Raw genomic sequence first — 27,988 nt, 5'->3', positions numbered from 1 at the left:
GGTTTGTCATATATGGCCTTTATCATGTTGCGATATGCTCCCTCTAGTCCCACTTTGCAGAAAGTTTTTATCAAAACTGTGTGTTGGATTTTGTTGAATGCTTTTTCTGCATCTATTGATATGTTCATGTGATTTTTGTCTTTCAATTTGCTTGTGATATATCACATTTATTGAATTGTGAATATTGTACCAGCCTTGCATTCATGGAATAAATCTCACTTGATCATGGTGTATGAGCTTTTAAATATATTGCTGGATGTGATTTGCTAATATTTTGTTAAGGATTTTAGCATCTATGTTCATCAGGGATATTGGCCTATAATTTTCTTTCTTTGTAGTGTCTTTATTTGGTTTTGGAATTAGAATAATGCTGGCATCATAAAAAGAGTTTGGAAGTGTACCTTCGTCTTGGATTTTCTGAAATAGTTTGAGGAGTATAGGTGTTAGTTCTTCTTTGAATGTTTGGTAAAACTCCCCTGTGAAGCCATCAGGACCTGGGCTTTTGTTTGGTGGGAGTTTATTTTTATTTTTATTACTGCTTCTATTTCATCAGTTATTACTGGCCTATTCAGATTTTTTTATTCTTCCTGATTCAGTTTCGGGAGATTGTATTTTTCTAGGAATTTTTCTATTTCATCCACATTGTCCAGCTTGTTGGCATATAGTTGTTTATAGTATTTTCTTACAATCCTTTGTATTTCTGTGGTGTCAGTGGTTACTCCTCCACTTTCGTTTCTGATTGTATTTATTTGGGACCTCTCTCTTTGTTTAATTACACAACTCTTAAAAGGCAGGACCACTAGAACCTTCCCAGGTCTTCAAGGCTTGAAGGAAGGCAATACAGCATAATGGAAAGAGAAAAAGCTTTGGAGGCAGATACCTGAGCTTAATTCTTGCTTCCATTCTAGCTGCAAGACCTAAATTTTTCAGCTTCACTTTCCCTTTCTGTCAAATGAAGAGAAATGTTCTTTTGAAGAGTTCTGAGAATAAAATAAATTGTGTATACAAAACACCTGTCGTATAGCACTGAGAAGCATATTTCATCTCCACGTCTTCCATCACCTCACCATCTAGATCTAGGCTCAGTCATCCTCCTATGACTTCATGCTTCTTCCACTCCAATATCGGAAATCAGGCAGGGACACAAAGAACTTCAATAGAAGAGAGAAGGTAGTCAGTACTGTATGAGCACATGAGCTTTGTTAGGATGGCCAAGCAGGACTTCATGGAGGCAGCAACATTAAATCTGGACCTGAAATGTTTTGTCACATTTCAAAAGGTGGGAGGCTCTTGGGATTCCACACTTGGTAACTAGATAGAGCACAGAGTGAATACTAAAGGGCTGCACCGTGTGCTGGGTTCTAGGCTAGCCCTTTCCACAGCCAGCCCCCTTGGACTCCCCACTGCCATCTGGTGGTCAACAGGAGCCCAGGCCCCAGCTAAAGGGGCTGACCCTGGTCAAGGCTGCATTGCTTTCAAATGGGATGGCAGAGATGGGGGTGGGAGGGTAGGAGGGATGCGAACCCTATGGGAAACCCTACTTCTCCCTCCAGCCCCATCCAGAAAAAATTGGCATGAGAGAGAAAGGCCCAATATCTTGCCTTCAGCTCCTCAGACCAGCTGGGATTCTATTTTTAACCAGCACTGTGTTTGACAGCTTGGAACGCCTTCTCCCTCCGTTCTCCTTAGTCCTGCCTCTTGTAGCCTAGAGCTTGTAAAAAGGATGGCTGGGAGCCACCTCAGCGACGTTTAACAGAAAACCCACTTTCCTTTCTCACTGTCCTTCGCCCCTCCCAGCCTTTGTTCAGTGCAGTTAGTGGGTAGAGGCATTATTAGCTGTGAAGCTAATAAGGCTTAAATATCAGGGCTCCTCACTCACACAGGCCTCTTCCAAGGCCCTGGTGAGTCCTCTGGCAATTTTGTATCTGTATATTTGTTTTCTTTTTCTTGAAAAAGGGCTCCCAATTTTATAAGTACCAGGCATTTGGGTCTGCTCCCTGATGGGTATGGCTTCTTTCCCATCTCCAACCCAGTGTCCACTTTAAAAGGGTTATTTCTGTCTTGCTCCTATTTCTCGAATGACCTTGAGCAGTTTTCTTTTCTTCTTTGGGTCTCAGTTCACTCATCTGTTACAAGATGAAATGTCAAGGAAGCCCTCTCCCAACATACCATACCATACATGATTATCCATGTATGTCCCCTTAATGAGCTCATCGGTTCTTCTCTGTCTGTTCGTCATTGTGTGTGCGTAGGGGGTGATGTTGCTGTCTCTGTCTCTCTGGGGCTGGATCAGTTTTTAAAAAAATATTTTCATTGATTTTTAGAGAGCAAGGAAGGGAGAGGGAGAAAGAGAGAAACATCGATGTGAGAGGGAAACATTGACTGGCTGCGTCCTGCACATCCCCTACTGGGGATGGAGCCCCAAACCTGGGCATTTTCCCTGACAGGGAATCAAACCAGGAACCTTTCGGTGCATGGGAGGATGCCCAACCAACTGGGCCACACCAGCCAGGGCTGGGTGTCTTCGTGCCAAAAGAGAGGCTGGGCTCTGGGACTTCTATTCAGGGCCAGCCCTCTCCACCCCCCCTTTCTTGCTGCTGACCAGTAAGGGTGCTTCTGTGGAGCAAAAGTGTGGCCAGGTACTGCTGCCAGATAAGAGCGCATCGACAAGGCTCTACTCTTTAATTAGTCTCTGTTCACCTATCATGGTCTGACCCCTGATGTTTCAAACACATATTAAACAAACGGAGTCTCATTATACAGTGCTGCTTCTTTTATCTTTTCATTAAATGTTTAATAAGCATTTATTATTATAGTACCTTAACAGTGATGCCACTTTAGGAGAATGTGCTTAGGACTCATGAAGTGTCATGGATATCCTACCTCCCACCCTACCCCCATGTCCAGCTGCTACCTATGACATGGGTGTGGAGGTGGGTCCAGGATGACAACTCAGAGACAATACACAGCCTCCTCCAGCCTCAGACTGCGGGCTTTTTGGCAGGGGGTCCTGCTGCGGGTGACCTGACAGGGAAGATCACAAAACCCCTCGCCTCCCCACCTGCCCCTGAAGAGTCCAGAAAGGAAGTTTAGGAGGAAGCCAAGGCATTTATTATTTATTGAAGAGGTCGGTGGGGGCAGGGACATAGTATTTAATTGGAAAGGAATGAAGGGACTTCTCAGTGCAAAACAGCCTGTTAGCCAGGGAGCTGTGAGATGAGGTTGGTGTACCCAGTGCTGCTTGGGGAAGGGCACTGCGAGGTCAAACGGGGGGCAGCCTGGAGCATCTCAGGAGTCAGCCCAGTGCCGGGCTCCAGATCCCTAAATGAATCAGTGCCATTATGCTGCGTGTGTGAGGCCGGTCTTCCCGGTCATAGAGGTCCTGCTGCGGAGGGATAGTCTGTCCAAGGTCAGTGCCCTGTTTCTATGCCACAGAGAGTGTGCCTCGTTTTCTGTGTGTGGGTCCGCTTTGTTTACTTTGTGCCAATAAGCCACCTTTTCCTGTGTTTTGGGGGTAAGTCCATGCTGTTGGGTGTCAGTCTTTTGCGGGGGAGGGGGAGGGGGCGTCTGTGTCTCTTGTGTGTCTGAATGGGTCAGTGCTTGAAAAATCGGCCTGTCCTGCCTTAGCCCCCACTCGCCCCCCACCCCTCAGCCAGGCCCCAGCGTGCTGACGGTGGTGTAGCTCAGCCTGGACAGGGAAGCGATGGAGGGGGTGGGAGGGTCCTCGTCTGGAAGAGGCCGGGGGCGAGCTCGCGGGGGCCGCGGGCAGCATCGGGCACACGTGTCGAGACAGGCCTGGCGAAAGCGGCGGTGCATGAAGCAGTAGACCAGGGGGTTGACACACGCCGAGACATAGCTCAGCAAGTGGATGAAAGAGATGGGCGCGCCCGACAGTGCTCGGCGCGCTCCGGGGCCGTCGAAGGCCTTCCACGTGTTGGCGCTGTACACCGGCAGCCAACACAGGAAGAAGAGCACGACGATCACCAGCAACATTCGCACCACGCGCTTCTTGGCCAGCAGCTTGGCCTGGGTCGGCCGGTGGCAGGATCCCGGCCCGGGAGTGGGTGCGGTCAGCGCGGACAGCTCCATAGCCGGCCGGGAGCGCGGGAGCTGCACGTAGCAGCCGTCGCCGTCCTCGCCGCCCGCCAGCCGGGTCTCCAGCCGGCAACGCCCGTTCTGCAGGGCAACACCTAGGCACAGACAGTGGGCGCTCAGGGCAGGAAGCCCAGCCCTCTCAACTCCAGACCAACCCCTATCTGACCCCCCATTTCCAGCCTTTCCGTAGACCCCCCACTTTTCAAAGCCCGGCCCCTTATGGATTTCACTCTGGGTTTCACGCACCTGGTCCCGCCCCAGCTGGCAACCCTCCTGGGCTTCGGGCTCGGCTCTGGCTCTCGCTGTCACTGTCGCCATCAAAGCGAAGCCCTAAGTAGAGTTCGCGGGAAATGAGCCCGTAGGCCACCGCCATAACCACACCCGGGATGAAGAACAGAAGCAGGAGCAGCAGTACCGACCTGGAAGCAGAGCACAGGCCGGTCACGCGGGGCTCTGTCCAGCCATAACGGCGGATGAGGAACGAGCCGAGGACTGATGTTTCTAGGATTTGGGGGTGCTGCTGGGAAGGCCTAGAGAACTGCGGAGAGGCCCCAAATGGGAATCCCAGGGAGGGGGGTGCCGAAAGGGAATTGGAGTAGCAATTCTAGGAGCAGCTTCTGGGGAAGGTTCTGGGGAATGGTCCTAAGCATCTGATGGAGCTGTAGAAGGGATTCCCAGGAATGGGCACCCTCACCAGGTTTGGCGAACCCTCGCACTGGGCCAGCGATGCACGCACTGCAGCACTCGGGGCCCCACTGGCTGCACGACGGTGTATACAGGGTAGGGCACCATGAGCAGCCCCGACAGCATCCATGTGGCTATGATCACACGAGCAGCGTGGGAGCGTGTCTGCCACACGCGGGCCTGCAGTGGTCGGCAGATGGCGCTGTACCTCTCCAAGGCGATGGCCACCAGGCTTAGCGTGGACACACTTACTGACACCCCTAAGCAAGGAAGGAAGAAGGGGTCACCTAGGAAACCTGAACCACACAATCATCAGTGTGACTTTCTCAACTGTCTCCGGGGAGACACCGCAGACATGGGGCAAGGACTGTAGAGGAGGAGAGGGGCAAGGGGGGCAGGGTGGTTGTCTCACCTACCCATGAGGTAGGCAACCGCCTTGCAGACGACTGTGCCAAAGATGAATGTGCCCATGAGGTTGGGCAGGAGGGTGAAGGGCATGCAGGCCACAGCCAGGAGGAGGTCGCTGACAGCCAGTGACAGCAGGAAGGTGTTGGTGACAGTCCTCAAGCGGCGGCTCAGTCCGAGGACCACAATGATGAGCACATTCCCTCCAACACTCATCAGAAAGATCACTGCGTAGAGGGTGACCCTAATGGCAAGCTCCAGTTCTGGGCAGGAAAAGAGAGAGGTGGCAATAGGGGGCCTGTGTCCCCGGCTCAGCCAGACCCTCCCATCCCACTCATCCCAATGCCTGCTATCCAGCCAGATCCCCAGCTTCCCAAGAGAATCACGCCCCCCCCCCAACTCAGTAAATGATGAACTTGAATCCTTTACCCTTCTAACCCCTCAAGACTTAATTAAATTGGCCTAACTCTACTCTTCCTTAAGAAAGGCTATCTTTCCTCAAGCTTTACTCCAAATCTCTTTGCAGCCAAACTTCTTGAAAGGATTATATTCATCTTTCTGTTCATTTCTCAGCCCATTACAATCCAGTGCCCCATCTGTCCTGCCATCACTGCTTGGACACTTCTTCCCAAGGTCCCTAAGCTTTAACTGCTGAATCCAAAGGTCTCTTCTAAGCCTATTCTACTTGACCTCCCTGTAGTATTTGACAGGTCAGGTCAGGTCCTTATTGTCTAAAAAAACACCTTCCCCTGCTCTCTACTGTCTGCAACCTTTAGCAAGTGCAGGTTCTCTGAGAACTGCCCTAATCCTCTTCCAACCCCCTCCCTGCAATGCACCCACTTAAGCTACTGGATGACTCAGTTTCTTGAAGGCATCACATGCACTTATGACTCCCTCCCTTGCTTACATTGGTTTCTCAGCCTGGAAAGTTCTTTCACCAACCCCCACCTTCATCGCAAATATGTTTTCTGTATCTGGTGAATTCCTACTTACCTATGTCCCTAAGACTGAGATCTAGTGCCCACTTCTCTGGACATCTATCTCCTTTGGAGTTAATTTCCCCTTCCTCTGACTATGCATCTTCCTTACACATCTATTAGAACCCTTTTTATTTTCTGCCTTTTATTTTAATGATCTCCAAACATTCATTCTCACTCAATAAACATCTGCATGCCAGTTATTGGGCACAGAGATGAACATGAAAGAGGAAGGAACACCCAGATATATACACAGATAACTGCCACACAGAGTGATGAGGAGTGAAGGTTGAGGAACACAAAAAGTGCTGCAGGAACTCACAGCAGTGACACTAGAGTTTCTGGGCTTGACAGAGGGCTGACTCCATTCATTTGAATTGAGTATTGGGATATGGGTTCATCTTTGGGCCTCTATATCATAACTAAGCAGACCCAGACAAAATTGAATTGAATTAAATTAAATTGGCCTGGTCACCCACACCCATGGCCTGAGCTTGAGGGACACTAGAGCTTAAAGGGAAAGAGGGCAGGGGGCAGAGCCTTCCCGGTTGGGGAAGGAAGGACTCAGAGCTACAACTCTCTCTTCCTTGGCTGACTTTGCCTCAGCCCCCAAATTAAGCTGTTTTTCTCATCACAAATACCAACTTATTCAGAAACTGTTGTAGATGTCAAGTCAATGCTAATTACAAGAGCACTCTGAACTAAACCCCGCAGTGACATTACTTGCTCAGAGCATACAATAAGTAGGGGGCAGAATCAGAATAGAAGCTAAGTCTCCAGATCTCTAAAATGCTTTGCCTCCTACTGCTCTCTCACTCCTGTGCCATTCATCATGCAGCCTCCTTCTCCCAATAAAATCTCAATCTGTGCTTCTTTCTCTCTCTTTGTTCTCTATCACAGCATTTTCTCACTGTATTACGGCGATGTGTAATCCGCTGTCTCCCCCACTAGACTATGAGCTTCTGGAGATCAGGAGCAATGCCCATCTCGTTCTCCAGCATATCCCTAGCACTTGGCATAATGTCCCTCACCAAGAAGTGTCAACACATGCTTGCTAGTGAATCTGGAATGAATCTCTGTCACTTTGCACACAAATGCACCTGCTTTGTCCTTCCTCATCCAACCTTCACCGCTGTGCCTCTAAAGCTCTAGCAACCCTCACCTCTCTGTCTCTGTCTCTTTGGAGACAGAAGTAATATTCAAGTGGACAATATTTAAGTGAGTATAAATGTGAGATGTTAAGATGTTAAGTGAGATGTTAATCTGATTGAGTTAATCTGATCTCAGTCTTATGGGTAATATCTGAATGTGTGAGGGCAATATGCGGAGAAGGGTTAGTTAAGTGAGCATCGGTAATATCTAATTATCTGTGGACAATAATAGAATGAAAGTGAGTGTGTTTAATGAATGAGTACTAGCTAACTGATGTGGGCAATATTAATGTGAGTGTGGACGCTATCTGTTTTTCTGTTGGTAGCATCTGAGTGAATACGGGTATCATTCAAGTCTGTGTGGGTTATATCAGAATAGTGTGGGTAATATCCAAATTTCTACTTGTTACACTGGAGTAAGCCTGAGTAACATGCACTTGTGGGGGTAATATCTGAGTGAGTGTGGCTAATAGAGTCTTTGTGGGTAACTTCTGATGGCCAGTGTAACATTCAACTGTGTGGGTAACAACATCCAGATGAATGAGGCCAATTCCTGCATCCATGCTCTGAATTGCTTTATGTTCTGCTTTCTCAGACTTCCTTGCTCTATTCACTATCCCTGCTGTCTTTTGCACCTCCATCCCACATGGACTTTCCTTTCTTTGCCTGGCTTTTAAATATTGGTCTTCTTCAGGGTCTTGTCACATGTGCCCTGACTGGGAATTGAACCACGACCTCCAGGTCCATAGGTCGACGCTCAACCACCAAGCCATGCCAGCCGGGCCCAGTATCTCTCTCTCTCTTTTTTCTATTCTACACAAATTTTATCTTCACATGGCTTCCATTACTTCCTCTAAGCAAAGACCTTTGAAGTCTGTGTTTCCAGCTCAGACCTCTTCCCCAGCTTCCAGACCCTTGGGTTCAACGGTTGACTGGACAATCCCACCTGGGTATCTTGCCAGCATTTATGTTCTGCTGGTTCCAAATTGAATTAACTTATAATCTCTTTTAAACCTGATTCTGTTCCTGTGTAATCCTTCTCATTATACAGTACCAATATCCATCCAATTATCTAAGCCAGAAACCTGGATGCCATCCTCTGACCTCTGCCTCCCTCTCTGTTTCTCACAAATCACTAAATCCTGTTGATTCCACTTCCAGAAATGCCTCTAAAATCCATCCACTACTCTTCATCCCCACTGTCAGTACCTTCCTCTAGGCCAGTATCACCTTTCACCAGGACCAGTGTAATATAATGACCTTCTATATGTGTCCACCTTTCCCACCCCCTGCCTTCTACACATGTATTGTCCTGCAAGCCGTCCTTCACACTACAGAATAAATCCTGGCAGGACTACTGAAACTTCCAGCAGTTCCCATTGCCCTTAAGATAAAATTGACACTCCTTAGCCAGGTCTATAAGGCTCTCCATAAACCCTTTAGCCTGGTCTTCATTTTTGAGTGTTAATTGTTCCTCTTTTATGGTGTATGTTTTGGGTGCCCCGAAACTAGGGCATACTGAACAAAGGTGACATGGACTTAAACTTTGGGCTTTTACATATACAGTTCCTCTGCTAGGGATGCTTTTTGCCTTTTTCCCCTGTTCACTTGGCTGGCTCTCTCTCATCGTTTTTATTTTTATTCATCATACTTCACCTTCTCAGGAGGCCAACTTTGATTCCCAAGTCTAGGCTAGGCTAGAGGTGCTCCTCTTCTGTGTTCCCCAAAGCCTCTCAAGGCCCCTCCCCCTTTGTGCTGCCATTCCCTGCTTACTTGTCTGTCTCTTCCACTAAACTGTGAGCTCCATGAAATAGGAACATTGTCAGTTTCGGTGCCTAGCACAATCCTTGGTTCAATAAATATTTGTTGAATGAAAGAATCTAAGTGAGAATGTGTAATAACTGTCTGAGAAAGCATGTCTTACCGTGTCAGTTAAAAAAAAAACTTGAATTATAATTTATTCCCACATTCCCTTCTTGGGCTTAGAATAATTTCCTTCTGCTTACCACTGCTTCCTCTCTTAAAATCCCACTTCTTCCTTTTCTGCCTCACAAACTCCAACTTCAAGACCCATCTCCAGGTTCCCTCTATGAAGTTCTTGGACCCCATTTCCTTTGGACGCTGATCATTCAGACCTTCTTGTGGGACTTCCCATGCTTAATGTGATTTTTCCATTGGTATTGTCTCCCCTCTGCAGGGATGAGGGTCCAAGCAAGGCCTAGCTCATCCCTATGTCCCCAGCTCCTAGCCCAGGGACTACAATAACAGGTGCACAGTAAACATTTAAGGAAAGGAAAGGCCCAGGAAGGGGAAAAAAACATCTTGATCCAGGCCATCAAAAAAAAAAAAAAATTAGGATGTTGACTCATGGGAAGAGTGAAAGTTATTTTGGGGAATAGGTGAATGGATATCATCTGAAGGTGGGGGGGGGGTGATGAGGAGATGGTGGCACAAAGGCATGGGGTGATAAAAGGGGTAGTCCAGCTTGGGGGAGGGGTTGCAACCTAAGGAGAGGCAAGTTGGAGAGGAGGCATGGAAGGGATTTGAGGATGAGTGAAATGGAGACAGGCAGCTCTAGGGAGCAGCACCCAGCCTAACTTACAGCTTAATTCAAGTTGAAGGATCTCTTTAGGGAAGGTTGGGGGTTGGGGAGGGGGACACAGATTATGATTCTAACTTCCCACTCAGGTCTTCCAGAGTGCTCCTTCCTTCAAACAGCCCCTGCTTTCCCCCAATCTTGCCTTCCTTCTGTCCTCCCTCATTGTGGCTCTGTGAGTTGTATGTGAAGGGAAAGGAGAGACCTGGAAGGAACGGCAGCAGGAGGTCCTTGCTCCCCCACCCTCCCTGTCTAGCGCTCCGTGGCTGTGTGTGCGGAGGGTGCTGTGTTTGGGGTTTACAGGCAGCTCGGGGCGGGATCAGGGTGTGAAGGGACTCTGACCAGGTAGTGTGATGCTGGGATGGAATGTTCGGAGCTGCAGGGGACACGTGTGTCAGGGGAGCTACGCGCCCTGCGAGGATGGTGTGAGCGCTGGAGGCGGCGGTGCGGGGGCAGTGGGGTCCCGCTATTCGCTATTCGGGTGGTGGGGTGGGGTGCAGCGAGAAGGAGCTTTTGGAGGGAGCTTGAGGAGGCACCCACCTCGTGTCCCGTTTCCTCGGGCGGCAGGCGGCTCGCAGCTGAGGTTGCCGGTGTCACTGCCGTTGAGGAGGGCGACCCCGGGGCGGCAGAGGGCAGCCCCTGGCCCCGGTCCCGGTCCTGGCATGCTCCGGTTCAGCTTCAGCAGCTCCATGGCCCCGGCCCAGCCGCTGCCTCCCTCGGCCGGGCGGGCTCCCGCGGCGGCTCCACCTGCTCACGCCGAGACTCCGCGGAGGCGCCCGCCCCGCCTCTCCCGCCTCGTCCCGCCCCCAACCTTGGCCCCTGCCCTTCGCCTCTGCGCGGCGCTCCGGGCCGGGGCGCCAGTCCCCAAGGCTCGGTTAGGCGGCGGTCCTGCCAGGTGATCGCCCCCTCCCGGCTCAGGACTTGCCCCGGCGGGACTGTCCTCAGGCTCCCCCCCTCGCCCCCTCGTCCCCGCCCTCGATCTCTCGGCTTTCCTCCCACTCCCCCCACCACGGTCCCGGCTCCCGGGGATTCGTGTGTGTGAGCGTGTGTGTGAGCCTGTGTGTGAGCGTGTGTGTGTGTGTGTGTGTGTGTGTGTGTGTGTGTGCAGGGTGGGGTGGGGTGGGGTGGATGGAGCGATAGTGAGGAGGGAGGTTGCGGGGGAGGGAGGGTAGGAGGGGTGAGGAAGGGGGTAGGGGACGGCGCCCGGGGGTCTAGCATCTTTCCCTGGTGGTCGGGGGACGTAGGCCGGGTGCGGGGTCACTGGTTGGGCGCAGATGCCGAGCCCACGCGGAGCTGCGGGCACCGACCTGCCGCAGTGGCCGGGACACTCGCTGCTGCCCTGCAGCTCCTTGCCGCTGGGCCGGGGGAGCCCCTGCATCTGCCCCCGCACCCCGCGTGCCACACTTCCCACCGCGGGCCCAACACACAGGCCTCCACCTAAAGCTCCCAGGACACCCTCAGCCTCGGGCAAAGATGGGGCGGGAGAGAAGCGGCGGACTCGGGGAAGCCTGGCAGGGATAGGGCTGCCCAGAGGGAGAGTCTAACTTGGGTGCTGAGGGCGGTGGAGACAACGGTGAGAACTGCCCAAGATCATCGGGGGTGGGGGTGGGGGTGACGGCGGGTTAAGGCTGTAATCCGGCTCAGAACGAGCATAAGCGGGAGAAGGCGGCTGGCTTTCTCCGTGTCTCCAAGCAGCGCCCACCCTCACCTGACACCCTGACGTCCCTGTTTGCTCTCAGCGCAGGTGGAGCAGCCTGTGTGGTGTGTCAGGTTCCCACGGGAGGGGCCGGAAGGGGGCTGGATCACTGGGGCGCAGCGGAAACAAGCTGATGGGGGCAAGCGCAAGACTGAGGTTGGTTCGGCTCCTGGGCCAGGACTTGCCTCCTCTAATATTTCAGCCAAAAGAGCAGATTAGGTTGGGAATGGGTCTGAGTTTGTGGGGGAATTCACAGAGCCCTGTCCAGTCTTTTGGAGAGGACCTGGTCCAGCTAGCGCTGAGTTTAAAGGGGCTTGGGCATTGGAGGACGTAAGCCTGTGGTGGGTGCGGATGTCCTCACCGGCTCTCCCCACCTTCCTCCCAGCACTGCCTGCCTTCTCCATCCGAGAGCTCTGGGCCAGAGAACCTGATTTGCTGTTTGTTCAACTCCAGCACAGGTGGGGCCTCAGATAGCCTGCTGAACTTTTCCCACATTGGGTGACCGTGGGTGTCGGTGCTGGAGCAAAGGAAATGTAGGGGAGAGAGGAGTGGAAATAGGAGAAGTAGGCTAACCTTCACGTGTTCAGCTACATTGCAAATTTCCCGAGAAGGCAGGGAGGTATGGCATCCAGAGCACATATGGAGGGTTCTAGATTTTGATAGGAGTAGAGATTCAGTTGTAAAAGGAAGTTAATAGAAGAGAATAATTATAGGTGGAAATAAGTCATGGCCAACCAGATAATAACTATATTTTCTAGATTTTTGGCAGCTAAATGTGGCTTTATGGCTATGTCCTGAACAGTGGCTGTGTATGGAAGTGATACATTCAGCTCCTAGATCAAGTTTTTAAAGGAGAGGAGTAGACTCCTTCTTCCTAATTGTCCTTTTCTGCAGGTTGAACGAGGATGTGACATTAAGCCACTTTTCTTTAGTCATGCAGTGAGGGTAACACACTACGGGTGGCAGAGTGAAAAGATGGAAGAAGCCTGGGTTTCCTATACTCTCAAGACATTTTTTTTATCTTTAAATTCTTTATTAGTTAAGGAATTACAAATGTGTCCTCATTCCTCCCCCCCCCCATTAACTCTCATCCCCCCCCCCCCCTCAACTCATGCTCTCATCCCCCTGTTGTCCATGTCCATTGGTTTGGCTTATATGCATGCATACAAGTCCTTTGGTTGATCTCTTCCCCTTACCTCCACCCTCCCCTACTTCTCAAGACATTTTATCACTCCTGGTTCTTCTGTATGAAAAAGAAACTACAATTTTAAGGCCACACAATTTTTTTCCTCTCTTGTGTCATAGCAACTTGATCTGTATCTTCATTAAGACAGTAAGTGTGTAGATTTGGTGAGACAGAGCTGCAGTCTGATAGTTCCTATTTTCTCTATGAAGTTGGAGATCTGGTTACACTGAGTTGGGTGTGTGTCTGTGTGTATGAGTGGATAGTATTGAAATTTTAGGAGTCAAGATAGTTTGAAACACTGTATATAATGGGAAAGGGAAAGTGGAGACCAGAGGAATGTAGTAAGATATGTATGCAATTAGGAAAGTGTTAAGGACCCACTGAAGAGTTATAAGCCAAGAATTTCTAGTGGTAGCAGTTTCTCCAACACAGCTCAGATGGTTGGACGCAAGCATGGAGAATGCTGATGGTTCAATTCATGCAAAGTTGAGATTTCACTGGGTGGATGGGATGGGAAAACAAAGGCACAAGGATGAAATAATGGGCCATGAAATCTCAGCTGAACATGGAGAAGACAACTATGAGGTAGTTGACAAAGTCTAATGCGAGTAATAAGTAGGCTTCAGAAGGGTTGGAGTTACCAGCATCGGGAAAGGGAAGAGTGGACATCTGAATGTCAAGGAGCAGGGATCTATTGGGAGTGAAGAAGCAGCATCAGTGAGTGCAGAGGACGCCAAAGCTATGTACATGGGCTGTGAGGGGATCAGAAGCCACCCCTTTCTGCACCATCCTTATAGGATTGCTGGTTTTAGTTAACACAGGAGTTGGGAGAGTGTTTAAAGAAGTTGAAGATATAAGAGTTTGCTGATATTGGAAAAGAAGTTTCAGAGGATAAATAAACTTTTCTGAAAAGCTTTTAAAAAAAATCCTCACCCAAGGATTGAGAGAGAGAGAGAGAGAGAGAGAGAGAGAGAGAGAGAGAGAGAGAGAGAGAGAGACTTCGATGGGTGGTCTCCTGAAGTGCCCCGACCAAGATCAAACCTGCAGCCAAGATCCTTCAGTACATGGGATGACACTCCAACCAACTAAAATGCACTGGCCAGGACTGAAAAGCTTTTCTTAACCACACAAGTCTGGGTTAGGTGCCTCTCCTGTGTACGTCTGTAACACTTGTGCCTCTCATGATGGTAATTCTTACAATTATAAGTCTTATACTTGCCCTTTTGCTGTTTGTATTTCAAGGATCTGCTTCTGGTCTTTTCTCCTACAGATTCTCAACCCACTCTCCATACTACTCTCATTACTTATTCTCTACCTTTTCTTTATGCTCAAGGAACCTTGAATTGTTTATAGTTTCATGGTGCATTCCATATTGCTCATCACCCTTGTACCTCGTTTACATTCACCCCTCTAACTAAAGGCAGTTGGGTGATGGGAGGTGAGGGCCAGGAGATGGAGGACATAGATGGTTTCAAGAAGATGATTTGTGAAGAGGGGAAAAACCTCCAAGTAACAGGTACAGTGGAGAAAGGGGACAGACCATTAGCAGAGGAGGGAATGAAAATGGAGTGCTGAGAGGGTCGGAACTCATTTCTCAAAATCAGGAATCCCATCTATGCCAAGGATAAAGCCAGCATTCATAGAGTGAGGGATTGCTCCGGGCCAGGAAATGGGGACTTCAGATCAGAGTAAGGAGGGAACTGCAAAGTCAGTGTGGGTAGCCAGAGGAGAGAGACCTGGACCCTTGTCCCAGAACAAGTCAGAAACCTGAGATCAAGGGAGAAAGTTCAAGGTGTCCTGAAGCAGGGCCAGGCTCAGTCCTGAAGGACACCGCCTCTCTGACTCAAGCCTGGACCTGCCAAGGTTGTCAGGTTTTTTTGTCGTTGTGTTCTCTCTCTCTCTCTCTCTCTCTCTCTCTCTCTCTCTCTCTCTCTCATTTTGGAGGGGGGTGCCGGCCCACCTAGCTTGACTCTTGTAGGTAGAACAATTTACCTTTTCCTTGAGGAAGTTCAATAACCTAGCTACTGCCCTACTGCCCAAGTGTGGGCATACAGCCCTTCTTTCAATATTCTATATCACAGCTGAGATAAGAGGGGAACATTTAAACAACACCAGTAAGTGTTGAGCAGAACAACTAAAGAGACGAGAATAGAGTGCCCAATGCACAGCCAGAATAAACCTGCTTATTCTTGGTAGCTTGCAGGCCCACAAAATAGCATTTTACTCAAGAAACCCAGTGCTAATACACACAGTGGTGTGAAGGTCACAGAACAGGTTCTGCTTCCAGCTCTCCTGTCTCTCTCTCTCTCTCTCTCTCTCTCTCTCTCTCTCTCTCTCTCTCTCTCACACACACACACACACACACACACACAGCTGGGATCCAATCTCCGAGAGAAACCAAGCCACAGTTTAGTCCTTGGGGTGCCCACGCCCCAAGGCTCAGCCCTTCTCTCTGTGGCTGACTAAGCTGCCTTCTCTCCACATCGTTCAAGGTCTTCTTCTCTCTGCATTTCTGTGATGTGCAGACAATTCTTCTGTGCTGAGCTCTTGCCCACACACTCGCTGCCCACATAGGAGGCCCTTCTCTTGGGATAATTAAACAAAGAAGGAGCAAGCTGAGAAGACAGACCGGCTGGAGCCAGAGCAAGCAGAGATGTTGGGCAAAGGGAAAAAACTGGATGATAGGACAGGCTTTCTGGAGCATGGGGCTTGTGCTGGGGAAAGCAGAGGCAACACTGGAACTGGCTCCAATTGGATGGGTACACTTGGTTTCAGACATAAACTCCCACAGGTAGGCCAAGAGGGGCCTGGATCTACCAGCTCAGGGCCTTATTTGAGGGCTACTAAAGCCATTCGAAGGCTTACTCAGGAAGTCACCCAGAGGAAACTTCCATGAACACATCCCTGCCATTAGCCAGTGGGGCTCCATGAGACCCTTTGGTGAACAGCAAGGCTAAGGACAAGAGGCCAAGGTACTGAAACTGGGAAGGCAATGCCAGACACAGAGAGGCCCCATGCCTTATGGGTGAAAAGCACTAAGATTTTTCAAGTCCTGAGTGCTCCAGGCCATTAGATGGTGCCGCCCCCAACAGGACTGCCTCAGGCTCTGATTTGCCACAACTTCCTCTGTAATGTCTCTCAGTACCATTGCTGAATTTTAACTTTCTTTAAAAATCTCTCCCCCTCCCTTCCACTTTCTTTAAAAATCAATGGAAAAATATCCTTGGGTGAGGATTTAAAAAAAAAAATCTGAACAAGGGGTTTCATAAACAGTAGATCTTGTCCTTAAGGTTCCAAACCCCGACCTTGGTCCTTAAGGTTTCATTTCTCCTAGGGTAATTATTCCAACTTTCCTGAGGCCTGGGAATTATCCTGAGGAAGAAGAGAAGGGGAACCCTTGCGCCCTCTGCTGGTTATGTCTGGTGTTGCCAGAACAGCCCAGAGGCCCAGGGTCTAGCAAGGCCAGGCAACCTGTGCCCCAAGGCCCTCAAAGGCGCAACTGCTGCTAGAGGGATAGGAATAATGGTTACAGCTACTGTTCATTATTAAGCAATTGCTATCTACCAAGCACTTATAAGCAATCTACATTCATTATCTTATTTACATTTTATTTCTCCAAGCATTTCTTTCAACAACACTGAAAGATTTTGAAGGAGGCTGAGAATCCCCCAGCTAGTGATATTTCAAAACAAAAAGCTGATTCTCATGGGCTCCACGCTCTTTCCTATCTGTTGTGGTTTTAGGCCAGCCTATTGTTCGCCCTGACTTGGGCCATGACTCTGACCCCAGCTTGACTATTCATCTCTGATCCAAGCCTCAAGCCAAACCCTAGGTTCAGCCCCAAGCTAGAGCCTATCCACCCTGCCCCCTGCTCCTGGCTCCTAGTGTTTGCACCAGGTCTCCCTATGAATCTGATTTCCTCTAACCTTGATACTTTATTTTCATCTGTCTTGGAGGAGGCTAGCAGCCAAACCCTCAGAAAGAAAAGGATGAAGGGGGGAGGGCTGAAGAAGCATCTGTGGGGGAGTAGCTAATTAGGAACACTGAAGAGGAGTGCACAGCCCAATTCTTAGCGAGGCTGAGGTGTCCTGAGGGTTGTGACCCAAGGAGGAAAGTGGGTGAGATTCAGGTCCTGTAGGAGGGAGAAGAGCTAAATCCAAAGCAGCTGGGCTCTCAGTAGGAGGCTCCTTGGACAGCTCTTGACACCTCTGTAGGATTCTAGCACTGACTCCTGCCCTCCTCCCACAGCTGCATGCCTGCAGTCAGAAGAGCAGGAATTGGCAGCTTTTCTCTAGAGCAGTGGGTGGTCCCTTGTCTTTGGCTCTATCCCTGAGATCACACTTCAGCACTTTGGGCAGGCTAGCTGGTGATTCACAAGCTTTACTCTGCTTGACTGGCTCCTTCTCCCTGGTTACCACCAGTTAGTGTCTCTGACAGTCATTCCAAAAAAAACCCAAAAGGCAGCTTGCCTGGCCTCAAGCTGAGGTGATCCTCTCCTTATCTACCTAAAAGAAACAGTAAGGCAGACCTAGGTTTCATTTCATCGCATTTAAGTATCCTGTGATATTGGACAAGGTATTTAATCTCCCAGAGCTGCGGTTTCATTTCAAAATGGAGTAATAATAGCATCTTTCTCATATAGTTGTAAGGATTAAATGAGACAATGCACTTAGCCCAGGACCTGGCATAAGATGGCTTGACAATAAATTGGATCTAATATTTTTAGTTGCTCTATGGGTTTCAGTTTTCAGATCTAGAAAAAGAAGCATAATAATAATTTAAATTTCCTAATATTTTTCTAAGAATCAAATGAAATGTATGTACATATAGCAGTTATGAGTGATTTCGTAATTGTGTAAAATTTTGGTCATTTTCTTGATTCTCTAAATCAGTGGTTCTCAACCTTGGCTGAACATTAGAATCACCTGGGAATCTTTTTTTTTTTTTTAAATTTTTAATTTTAATTTTAATTTTTTTAATTAAATCTTTATTGTTCAGATTATTACATTTGTTCCTCTTTTTTTTCCCCCCATAACTCCCCTCCTCCCAGTTCCCGCCCCACCCTCCGCCCTCACTCCCCACCCACTGTCCTCATCCATAGGTGCACGATTTTTGTCCAGTCTCTTCCCGAATCTCCCACACCCCTTTCCCCCCCAGGAATAGTCAGTCCATTCCCTTTCTATGTCCCTGATTCTATTATAATCACCAGTTCATTCTGTTCATCAGATTATTTATTCACTTGATTCTTAGATTCACTTGTTGATAGATGCATATTTGTTGTTCATAATTTGTATCTTTACCTTTTTCTTCCTCTTCCTCTTCTTAAAGGATACCTTTCAGCATTTCATATAATCCTGGTTTGGTGGTGATGAACTCCTTTAGCTTTTTCTTATCTGTGAAGCTCTTTATCTGGCCTTCAGTTCTGAATGATAGCTTTGCTGGATAAAGTAATCTTGGTTGTAGGTTCTTGGTATTCATCACTTTGAATATTTCTTGCCACTCCCTTCTGGCCTGCAAAGTTTCTGTTGAGAAATCAGCTGACAGTCGTATGGGTATTCCCTTGTAGGTAACTGAGTTTCTTTCTCTTGCTGTTTTTAAGATTCTCTCTTTATCTTTTGCTCTTGGCATTTTAATTATGATGTGTCTTGGTGTGGTCCTCTTTGGATTCCTTTTGTTTGGGGTTCTCCGCGCTTCTTGGACCTGTAAGTCCATTTCTTTCACCAGGTGGGGGAAGTTTTCTGTCATAATTTCTTCAAATAGGTTTTCAATATCTTGCTCTCTCTCATCTTCTGGCACCCCTATAATTCTGATGTTGGTACGCTTGAAGCTGTCCCAGAGGCTCCTTACACTATCCTCGCATTTTTGGATTCTTTTTTCATTTTGCTTTTCCGGTTGGGTGTTTTTTGCTTCCTCGCATTTCAAATCATTGACTTGATTCTTGCGCTCCTCTGGTCTGCTGTCGGGAGTCTGTATAATATTCGTTATTTCAGTCTGTGTATGCTTAATTTCTAGTTGGTTCCCCAATATAAGATCGAGGGTCTCATTAGTTTTCTTGTAGATCTCATTAAGTTTATCGGCGGCTTCTAAACAGTTCTTGAGAGACCTTAAAAGTGTGGTTCTGAACTCTATATCTTCCATTGACAATTTTGTCCTGTTTCTTTGTCTCCGCATTTTGTTATGCTTCCTTGGTGCACCCCCTAGTGGTCTTTGTTCGCAGTCTTATAGTTAAATCTTGATTGTTGTAGCTAATTCCAGGGAGGGTTTGACCTCCAGGCCAAGTGGCTATGAGAATCAGCTGTGTCAGCAGTGAGAGAACTTCTGTCCTCTAGGGAGGTGCTAATCTAGCCTTTGCCTGAGGCTATCCGGCAAATGCCTGTGTGCAGGGCTTGGGCGGGGTGGGTCGCACAGGATCAACAGGGTGGGCCGGAGAGAGCAGTTATGGCAGCTCTCAGTCCTGTCCCCAGGGGCTCTGCCTCTCTGAGTCCCAGCACCCGCTGCAAAGCTCGGAGAGAAAGCTGCACTCGCTCTGACCGAAGCCAGACAGTCCCACTTCTCCCGTTTGAGTCTGGGTCCCTAAAGACTCGCCCGTATCTGGAGCTCAGAGTCTGCGACTCCCTCCAGATTGAAAACGCCAACCGCGCCCTCCGCCGCCAGCCCGCTCCGCGCACTCCGCACCTCAGAATTTGACTTCAGCACTGCGCCTCCTCTGAGTGTCCGTATGCGTTTCTCTTTCCTCCTAGTTGTAGGACTTCCACTCAGCCAGCGTTCCTGTGGTTCTGGGTGATGTCCCTTCCGTTTTTTGGTTTCACTTTTGAAGTAGTTGTTCAAAGCAGCAAACTCCGGCGTTAACCTATGCCGCCATCTTGGTTCTCTCAGAATCACCTGGGAATCTTTTTAAAATCCTGATTTCTGGGCCTCATCCTCCGGAAATTCTGTTTCTTTGTTACTAATGTTGTGGCCCCACCCCATAACAAAGAAACAGAATTTCCGGAGGATGAGGCCCAGAAATCAGGATTTTAAAAAGATTCCCAGGTGATTCTAATGTTCAGCCAAGGTTGAGAACCACTGCTCTAAATCAACAATTCTCATCTAAGCTTTTAAACACCAATTTATGGAAGATTTCATCTCAGTTGTGTTTTGGGGCTTTCTTTCCACTCTCTTTCCTCTCCAACTTAGTGTCTTGCAAAAGTTTCTGGGGATTTTATATTGGATAGAATATTTGGAGGGTTCTGGCCTTTCGAACATGGGGGATATGCTGCTAAGCACCTTATTCAAGCTGGTTCTTCACCTAGGGGGTGCTGCTTTGAGGCCCCAGTGCCAGCTAGGCCATAGTGATCTCTCTCCAGTTTCCAAAGACACAATTCTCAGTGTTCCTTATCCTGGGACCCCTGGGGAAGTGGGGTCCAGGCTGCTTTCCTTCCCAGAAACCCTGTGATAGGTCGAATTTTGGCTTATTCTTGTGATTAGGGCAAAAGGGACTTTGCAGATATAATTAAGGTTAACTCCTGGCTTTAAAATCAGGATATTATCCTGGATTATCTGGGTGGAGCTATCACATGAGCCCTAAAAAGCAGAGCGCTTTCTCAACTTTGTCATAGGAGGGGAAGTAAGAGATTTGGAAAATGAGAAAGATTTAGGGGCTATTATTTCAAGGAAATCAAAGACCTCGATTCATCAGGTATTCCAGCCCCTTTGAATCCAACCCACCAGCTATAACACAGCTCATGCCCCTCACTGCTGTGACTCAGAATTCAGAGAGAGGTCATCTGGCCCACTACGAAAGCCAAGAGCCTTTCCCCATCAGCTCCATAAGTGCTTAGTGAGAAGGCACGGACTTTATTGAAGTGCAACTTGCAAGGTACACCTGTGACGGGGGGCATTTAAAGGATATCTTGGAACAAGAGGGCTCTGGGTGTGCTTTTGTGTATTTACAAGTGTGTGGAGGGCTACTGTGTGTCTACTGGTGTATGACTCTCAGTATACCTGTGTTTATGAGGTGCATGACTGAATGTGCATATATCATATAGGTATAAGGCATATCTATGTTTGTGAGCAAGCATGTGTGCTCTGAGAATGGAAATTCTAGAGCATTTTATATGGAATGAACATTCTTGGGGCCAATGTATGTACTAGTATGTGCAATTGTGGTGTGTGTGTATGTGTGTGTGCATGCGCGCACGTGCGTGCGCACATTTGTGAGTGGGGAATGAATGTGTGCTACACTCCTACATCTCCAGGTGGGCATCTGCAGACCCAATTCACTCCCATCTCTGGAACCTAGCAGACAGGATGGCAGAGTTCCTGCAGGGAGGCTATCCTATAATTCTGGATTCCTAGGGATAGGAATGGGGTCACTCTGAGCCTGGGGGTCCTTCCTGGCTGGCCCTGCCCTCCTCATCCTTGGAAGTTCCCTCCCCAGACTCGCCTTCGTCATCGGCCTCAGCCAATTCCTCAGGCATTGGCCACTCTCGAGTCTGCCACTCCAGCCGTTCAATGCGATAAGCAATTTTGAGTGCACTGGACTCCAGCTCAGCCAGGAGACGAGCAAACTTGGTCTGTAGATCATCCAGTTGTTGGTCGAGGCCTCGTAGCCGGGATTCTGTGGCCTCCTGTAGGGCAATCTCAGCTGCCTCAGCATTGATGTCCAACTTGTTCATTTTGAGAAGGATCTCACGGCCCTTTTCCTCCATGACGGTCTGGGCCTGTGGATACTCGCTCAGCACTTCCCTCAGGTCTTCTTTGCTCAGGCAAAACAGGTCCGAATAACCTAGGCTCTTGATGTTGGCTGTGCGGCGGTTCCCAGACATATTCCCTGTGGCACATGGGCAGACAGATGGGAGGAAAAGTAGTCAGGGTGGGTGTGAGGGGCATTTCACTCCTGAACAAGGGACCCCTCCCCCCATATTTGTGCTTCTGAGCCTCTCTTTCTGCTTCAGTAATTTACTGGGACCAGGCCCTGTGCTGGGGAGGGAATTAGTGACCTGCCTCCAAGAAGTCACAGTCTAGAGGAGACAAACATTTAATTGGATAGTTACATAACAGTATTGCTGGTGCAGTGTGGACATATGCATGTGGTTCTGTGGGAAGACAAAGAGTCCCTAACTGTAGGGTGGGGAATTTGGGGAAGCCTGGAGTAATTGATGCCTGACTGAGGGGGCTGCAGCTAGGGAAAGGGGGGTTGGAGCAGCTACACAGAGGGAAGAACATGAGCAGAGGGATGGAGGTAGGAAAGAATTAGGTTGGAGTAGAAAACAGGAAGCAGTCCAGAGTGGCTGAAATGCAGGGTGTGAGGACAGTGGAAAGAGGAGGGGACAGCTAGGTGAGCAGTTCAGACCCTATGCTGAGAGCAATGGGAAAGTCCTGAAATATTCTAAGCAGGAAAGCTGTATGGCATCATTAACATTTTAGGAAGATATTGTGGGGGAAGGGTGGGTGGGAAGAAAGGGTAGGCTGAATGCTGCAAACTCTCAGAGCTAGAAGGAACCGAGAAGAGGCAAGGGAGCTACTGCTTGTTGAGCACTTGCTACATGCCGGGCACTATTCCTTTAATCCTCACAAATAACTTGTTGGGTTTTTAATGTCACCCTATTGGACAGGTGAGGCCTAAAAAAGGGAAGTGACTTATCCAAAGTCAGGTAGACAGCAGCCGACTGCATATAGGATGTGGAGCTTGAGGGGGCCCTTGGAGGACAGATGTGAGGCCTTCAGGATAACTAAAGAATGGGGTCCCCCAGTGAGACAGCATCTAGCCTCAGTCAGTGACTGTGCTCACTCCCTTTCCAGGCTGTCCCATCTCCCATGACCTCAGTGTCTACCTGTGATTAGGCAACTCCTACTGCACAGAGTGATAAGAGGAATAAATGAGCCAGTGTACAGACAGCATTTGGCCTTGAATGGAGTTCAATAAGTTGGAATATCTCCATTTCCATTTGGCTGTGAGAAAGTTGTTCCTTGTACTGTACCCAAGTGTGTGTACTTATTACCTGTGTGACCTTGGACAAGTTCCTAAACCTCCCTGTGCTCTAATTTCCTTTTATTTTTAAATTAATTTTTAGAGAGAGAAGAAGGGAAAGGGAGAGAGGAAGAGAAACACCGACTCGAGAGTGAAACATCGATTAGCTGCCTTCTGCATGCCCCCTACCTGGACTGACCCTGCAACCCAGGAGTGTGCCCTGACTTGGAATTGAACCAGCAACCTTTTGGTGCATGGGACAACCCCCAACCACAGTGGCCAGGGCTCCTTACTCTTAAAATGCAGATAATGGTACCTACTTTAAGAGTTGCTGTGAGAATTTAAAGACTTGGTATATGAGAAGCACTTTAAAAAGGGCATGTAGAATGCACGCAATAAGTATTGTTATCATCATCTCTGCCACTTTCCACTGGCTCATTGATGCCTCAGGTCAACATCCACAGAGCAGGTCTACTCTCTCTCCCAAGAACTCACCCTTCTTACTGATCTTGGTTCAGCTTCTCATGTCCTGTTTCTATGTCCTGCTTCTGCCCTGAGCCCTCTAGTGATTCAGGTAAAGGCCACGTGTCCTTAATCTGTGTAGACTCTGAAGTATCATCTGGTCTCAGGACAGGTTTCTGCTGTCTCTCTCCCCACCCTCGCCCTGCCCCGCCCCAGCCCTATCTGGGAACAATGCTGGGTGCCCACCTTTGATGTTGATGATGCTGATCTCCCCAAAGTAGAGCCCTGCACCAAGCACGGCATACTGTGTGACACCATCATCTGCCACCACGGCCAGCTGACCCTCGCGGATGATGTACATCTCTCGGCCAATGTCCCCTTTGCGGCAGACATATTCGCCTGGTGAGTAGGTCTGGGGCTGCAGCTTCAGCACCAGCTCCTCCAGCAGGCTGGCCTCGCAGTTCTGGAAGATCTGCACCCGGCTCAGAGTAGACAGGTGCACAGACACAGCCACTTCTGCCCGCAACCGCTCTGGCAAGTGCTGTAAGATGGCCACCTCATTGGTCATCTTCTTGTTGATCTGCAGGTGCTGGTACCTGGAGACAAGAGCAGCACCAGTTTCTCACCAGCATCCTATGTGCCTCCCTGCCTCCCTGCCTCCTTCCTTCAGCGCTCATCTCAACTTCAGCCAAGAGCCCAACCACTCTGAGGTTTCACAGGGGTTATGGGAATACTTGAGGGTTGGCTGATGAAATATCAGTCCAAAATCTCCTTTGTTGGTCACAGGTATGTTTTTACTTTTTCTCCCTCACCCAGGGCCTCGAAGCCTCCACCAGAAGACAATGAATAAGACATGCTTGATCTCCTGTCAGTTTCTACCCCATCCACCAGTGATGTCTTGTACCAGCCAACTGAAATCCACTTCAGTCACCAAGCCCCATCTTCTCTAGAGGCATCTGCTCTAGTTGGTGACACTTCCTCTCGTTCAGCCCACAGTGTGGACTACCGTGACATAGTCAACCATCTTGCTTTTGGCCATGCCCTGGGGGGATGTGTGTTTCCCTTCTCCCTGAGGCCTCCTGGGGCTCTACCAGGCAGTGGCAGTTCCCATCACCTAGTGCAGAGTCTCTCATCAGTCTCTTACCCAGCCCCTTCCCCTAAGCCCAGATACAATTAGTGGATGATATCCTTTCCCAAGCCCCACCCGGTGAGCTCCCCCCACCCCGATGAGTACCATGTCCTGGCTGCCTTCCTGGCCCACCAGGCAATAAGAACCCAGACACCTGCCTCCAGTCTATCCGGCACCCCTCCCCGGGTCCTGGCTCCCCAGCATCCTCACCAGTCAATCACGCGCCGCTCCAGCCGGCGGTTGACATGCTGCAGCTTCATGTACTTCTTCACCAGCGCGTGGTCAGGGTAGAAAGCTGCGTCGGCAGTGTTCATGTTGTAGATGACGGAGCTCATGCTACCCATGATGGTGGCGAAACCCATGACGGCCAGCAGGAAGTCGCCGACCATGAAGAGGAACTCCTCCTCCCGCTCCGGCAGCGGGATGTCGCCTACGGTGGTCAGGATCAGCGTGGAGAAGTAAAAGCTGTAGAGGTACTGGCGCCGCAGGCGCTCAAAGCCGGGTTGCGCGGGGTCGGGGTACACCCAGGCATCACGCCCGAAGCCCAGGTATTGGGACAGGGCAAAGTAGAGGCAGCTGTTCCAGTGGATGACCACGAAAATGTAGAGCATCAGCTTGGCGATGCGAAAGGCATTGGGGTAAGCCGTGCGGGTCTCGGTGCGGTCAAAGGCTTCGAAGAGGCGGGGCACACGCAGAAAGCGGTTCAGCCTCAGCGTGGGTGTGTGCAGGCCCAGCCGCACGTAAGCAACGTCTGTGGGCACCAGGGAAGCCAGGTCCAAACAAAAGCTCCAGGTGCGAACATAGCGACTCGAGATCCTACCTTTGTCCACTACCAGGATGCCTTGTTCCAAGAATCCTGTTGGGAGGAAGAGAGGGAGGCGATGGGGTCAGGGGTAGGATGGGGTCAGGTATAGGGCCGAGTGGGGCACCTGCCTGCTCCAGTGATAAGGATGAGCTTGGGCAGGCCAGGGTAGGACAGGGAGAGAGTCACAGGGCGGGAGGGCAGGTATAACCCTGCTGCAGGGTTTCCGGTATGCATAAGGATGTCCTCAAGCATGGAGGCATATGAAAGTGCTTTCAGGAGGGTGGGGGCGGGGGGCACTTTCGTGATACTAAGGGGCTCTCTTTGGGAAGGGAACTTGAAACAAAGGGTCAGTCGTGGGACTCACTGACCCGTGTGGAAGTGCACCACGATGTCCAGTAGGTACAGCAGGTCACTAGTGTAGTCCAGCACGAACCAGGCCACCAGGTAACCATGCTGCAAGTCGGGAAAGCAGGCTCTGTGTGGCAGAGATAGAAGGGATTGGCTTAAGACACCCTTTGTGCCTGAGGTGGTCTCCCCAAGCCACTGAGCACTCCCCACTGGGCCCTTGCTTAGGCTCCTCCCCTCCCCCTGACCCCGCCCCTCTCCTGAGCCTTGCTCTTTAGCCCGTGTCTGTGCTAAAGCCCCTCCCTTAAAGTCCTGCCAAACCTGCACACGATGATGATGAGGTTATACATTACAGGGAAGACCATCGTGTTCAGCCACCAGTAGTAGTAATCCCCAGATGGGTCCAGGACAGGCAGCGTCTTCCTGTGGCAAGAGGGGGAGCCATGTTACATTTATTCATCATTCAATGTTGAGTTTGTGACTAGGGGCACCAAGAAGAATCAGGCTCCATCTAGTGAGGCAGACAGATCTGACACAAGAGACCAGGATCACTCACCTGGCCTTGGACTGGACAGGGGGCCTGGACTCTGTCGTCTTCACTTTGCTGTCCTGGCTCATGGTTCTGTGGCCTGGTGCCTGGGTGTGAGATATCCAGGGCCTCTGCTGGCAGGCTGCTTCCGGAGGTGCAGACTAGTGCCTGCCTGCCTGCCTGGAAGAGGCAGCCCTTAGACTCCAGCTGTGACTTCTCTGTCTTTGGTTTCTGAAGCTCTTAGCAACACAACCAGGGCCAGCTCTACTGGAGGGGTGGAGGCAGTGTGGCTCCAGCACCCCGCCCTGTCTCCCAGGTCCTGGGTTTACACCTGCCCAGCTAAACATCTCTAATGAGGTCCCTGGAGAAGGTGGGGGTGCATGCCTCAGAGACAAGGCTGGGCCTTTTCTCTACCCTCTTCTCTCCCACCACCACCGCCAAGCTGGACTACACAGGGGCCTTCTAGACAGAAGACTGGTGACAGTGTAGGCTCAGACTTTCATTCTGTTTTACTTTGTGCAAGTTCCCTGCTTGGGCCTCATTATTTATTCATTTAATAATATTTATCCAGTGGATCATTTGTGTTAGGTGCTGAACTAGTCTCCAGGGACAAACACCTATCATATCAGATGTGAGCTCTGTTTTCATTATCTGTACCCTATCTTACAACCACCTCCACCTTCCTAATTCCTGCTGGATGAGGGTTATAGGTGCCATCCTGAGGTGCTTTTTTGCACCATTCCTTTCTTGTTACCTCTAGTACCTGATCCCACCAGCTATTAGATGTGTTTTCTAGATGCTCCAACTCTTTCGCTTTCCTTTCTGTGAATATGCTTAAATCTCTCATACCAAAGCAAACAAAAAACCTAAAACTTCTTCTTCAAATTGATGTCCCTTTTACTACTATCATATTTTTCAGTCAACAAGTCATAATGAGAATACCTGCTATGTGCCAGACCAACATTATACTAAGTATTGGGGATAAATGGTGAATGAGAAACAATCCTTGGCCTCTAGAAACTCATAGTCTGGTAGAGGAAATAGTTGGATAGATAGGTAAGTACACATCTATCTATGTGATGGGTACTCTATTAGGTGGGTACTCAGAGGGCTATTGCAGTACATGGGAAGGTTCCCAACTGAGCCAGGGTGTTACAGAATGAACAGGAGTTAGGTATAGAGGTGGGAGAGTGAAGAGCATTAGAGGCAACGTGCATAGTGTGTGAAAAGGTATAGAGACTTCAAAAAGCATGGGTGACTGGGGGAACAGCAATTGTTTTTTGAAGAGAACTTGAGGGGCTAGTAGTGTGAGATGAGGCTGAATGGTGAACAGAAGATGGCTCAGGGAGAGCTTTGTCAGCCATATTATAAACCTAGGGTTTTATCTAAAGGCAACAGGGAACCTATGAAGTGTTCTGCACAGTTAAGTGATGTGATCAGATTTGTGGTTTCGGAGTGTTTCTTGGAAGAAACATCTATAGCCTTCAACACTTCATTTTAGTTTTTTGAAATCCTCTTTTCCCATGGCTTCTGTGACACCATAGTTCTTGGTTTTATTTCTCCTTAGTCTCTTCCATAAGCCTCTCTGCAATTCCTTGTGTTGGTGTTTTTAGGACTCTGTCTGAGGCCTTTCCTCTTCCCAACTCCCTCTGGCCAATCTCGGTCAGCCACAGGATTTCCTTTCCCATCTAGTGACTTCTAAGAACTCTCTCTTAGCTGCAGACCTATCAATGCCAGTAAGTGCTCACTGTATGGCCCTGCTTGGATAGCCCAGCCCACAGTCACCTGCAGCCCACCGGGTCTATATCTGAGCTAATTATCTCCTCCCATCTGCTTTTTCTCTTATAATCCCAGTCTCTGGCCTTTCAATCCCTGACATGTTGTCATTCTTCCTTGCCTTGGTATGTGCCTTTGAACTGAAACTTCCACTTCTTTTAAAATACTTTTTTATTTTCAACTATTTTTAGGCTTACAGA

At 49.3% G+C, this 27,988-nt stretch overlaps 2 protein-coding genes across 2 annotated transcripts; both read right to left on the bottom strand.

Annotated features, from left to right (window-relative positions):
- Positions 1–3,088: 3,088 nt before the first annotated feature.
- Positions 3,089–10,709, bottom strand: CCKBR (cholecystokinin B receptor). Its single transcript, XM_036325230.1, has 5 exons — positions 10,449–10,709; positions 5,196–5,447; positions 4,790–5,039; positions 4,342–4,514; positions 3,089–4,190 (listed from the first exon to the last, which is right to left on the bottom strand). The coding sequence occupies exons 1-5, from the start codon at positions 10,597–10,599 to the stop codon at positions 3,649–3,651; spliced, it is 1,368 nt and encodes a 455-aa protein (XP_036181123.1). The 5' UTR covers positions 10,600–10,709; the 3' UTR covers positions 3,089–3,648.
- Positions 10,710–20,911: 10,202 nt separating this feature from the next.
- On the bottom strand, positions 20,912–26,184 carry CNGA4 (cyclic nucleotide gated channel subunit alpha 4). The gene is made up of 6 exons (XM_036322749.1): positions 26,040–26,184; positions 25,805–25,906; positions 25,507–25,613; positions 24,544–25,189; positions 23,451–23,800; positions 20,912–21,602 (listed from the first exon to the last, which is right to left on the bottom strand). The coding sequence occupies exons 1-6, from the start codon at positions 26,099–26,101 to the stop codon at positions 21,142–21,144; spliced, it is 1,728 nt and encodes a 575-aa protein (XP_036178642.1). The 5' UTR covers positions 26,102–26,184; the 3' UTR covers positions 20,912–21,141.
- Positions 26,185–27,988: the final 1,804 nt, after the last annotated feature.

Source organism: Myotis myotis, unplaced genomic scaffold, assembly GCF_014108235.1.
Source record: "Myotis myotis isolate mMyoMyo1 unplaced genomic scaffold, mMyoMyo1.p scaffold_m19_p_10, whole genome shotgun sequence".
Lineage (NCBI taxonomy): Eukaryota > Metazoa > Chordata > Mammalia > Chiroptera > Vespertilionidae > Myotis > Myotis myotis.
This window is presented reverse-complemented; position numbering and strand designations above follow the sequence as displayed.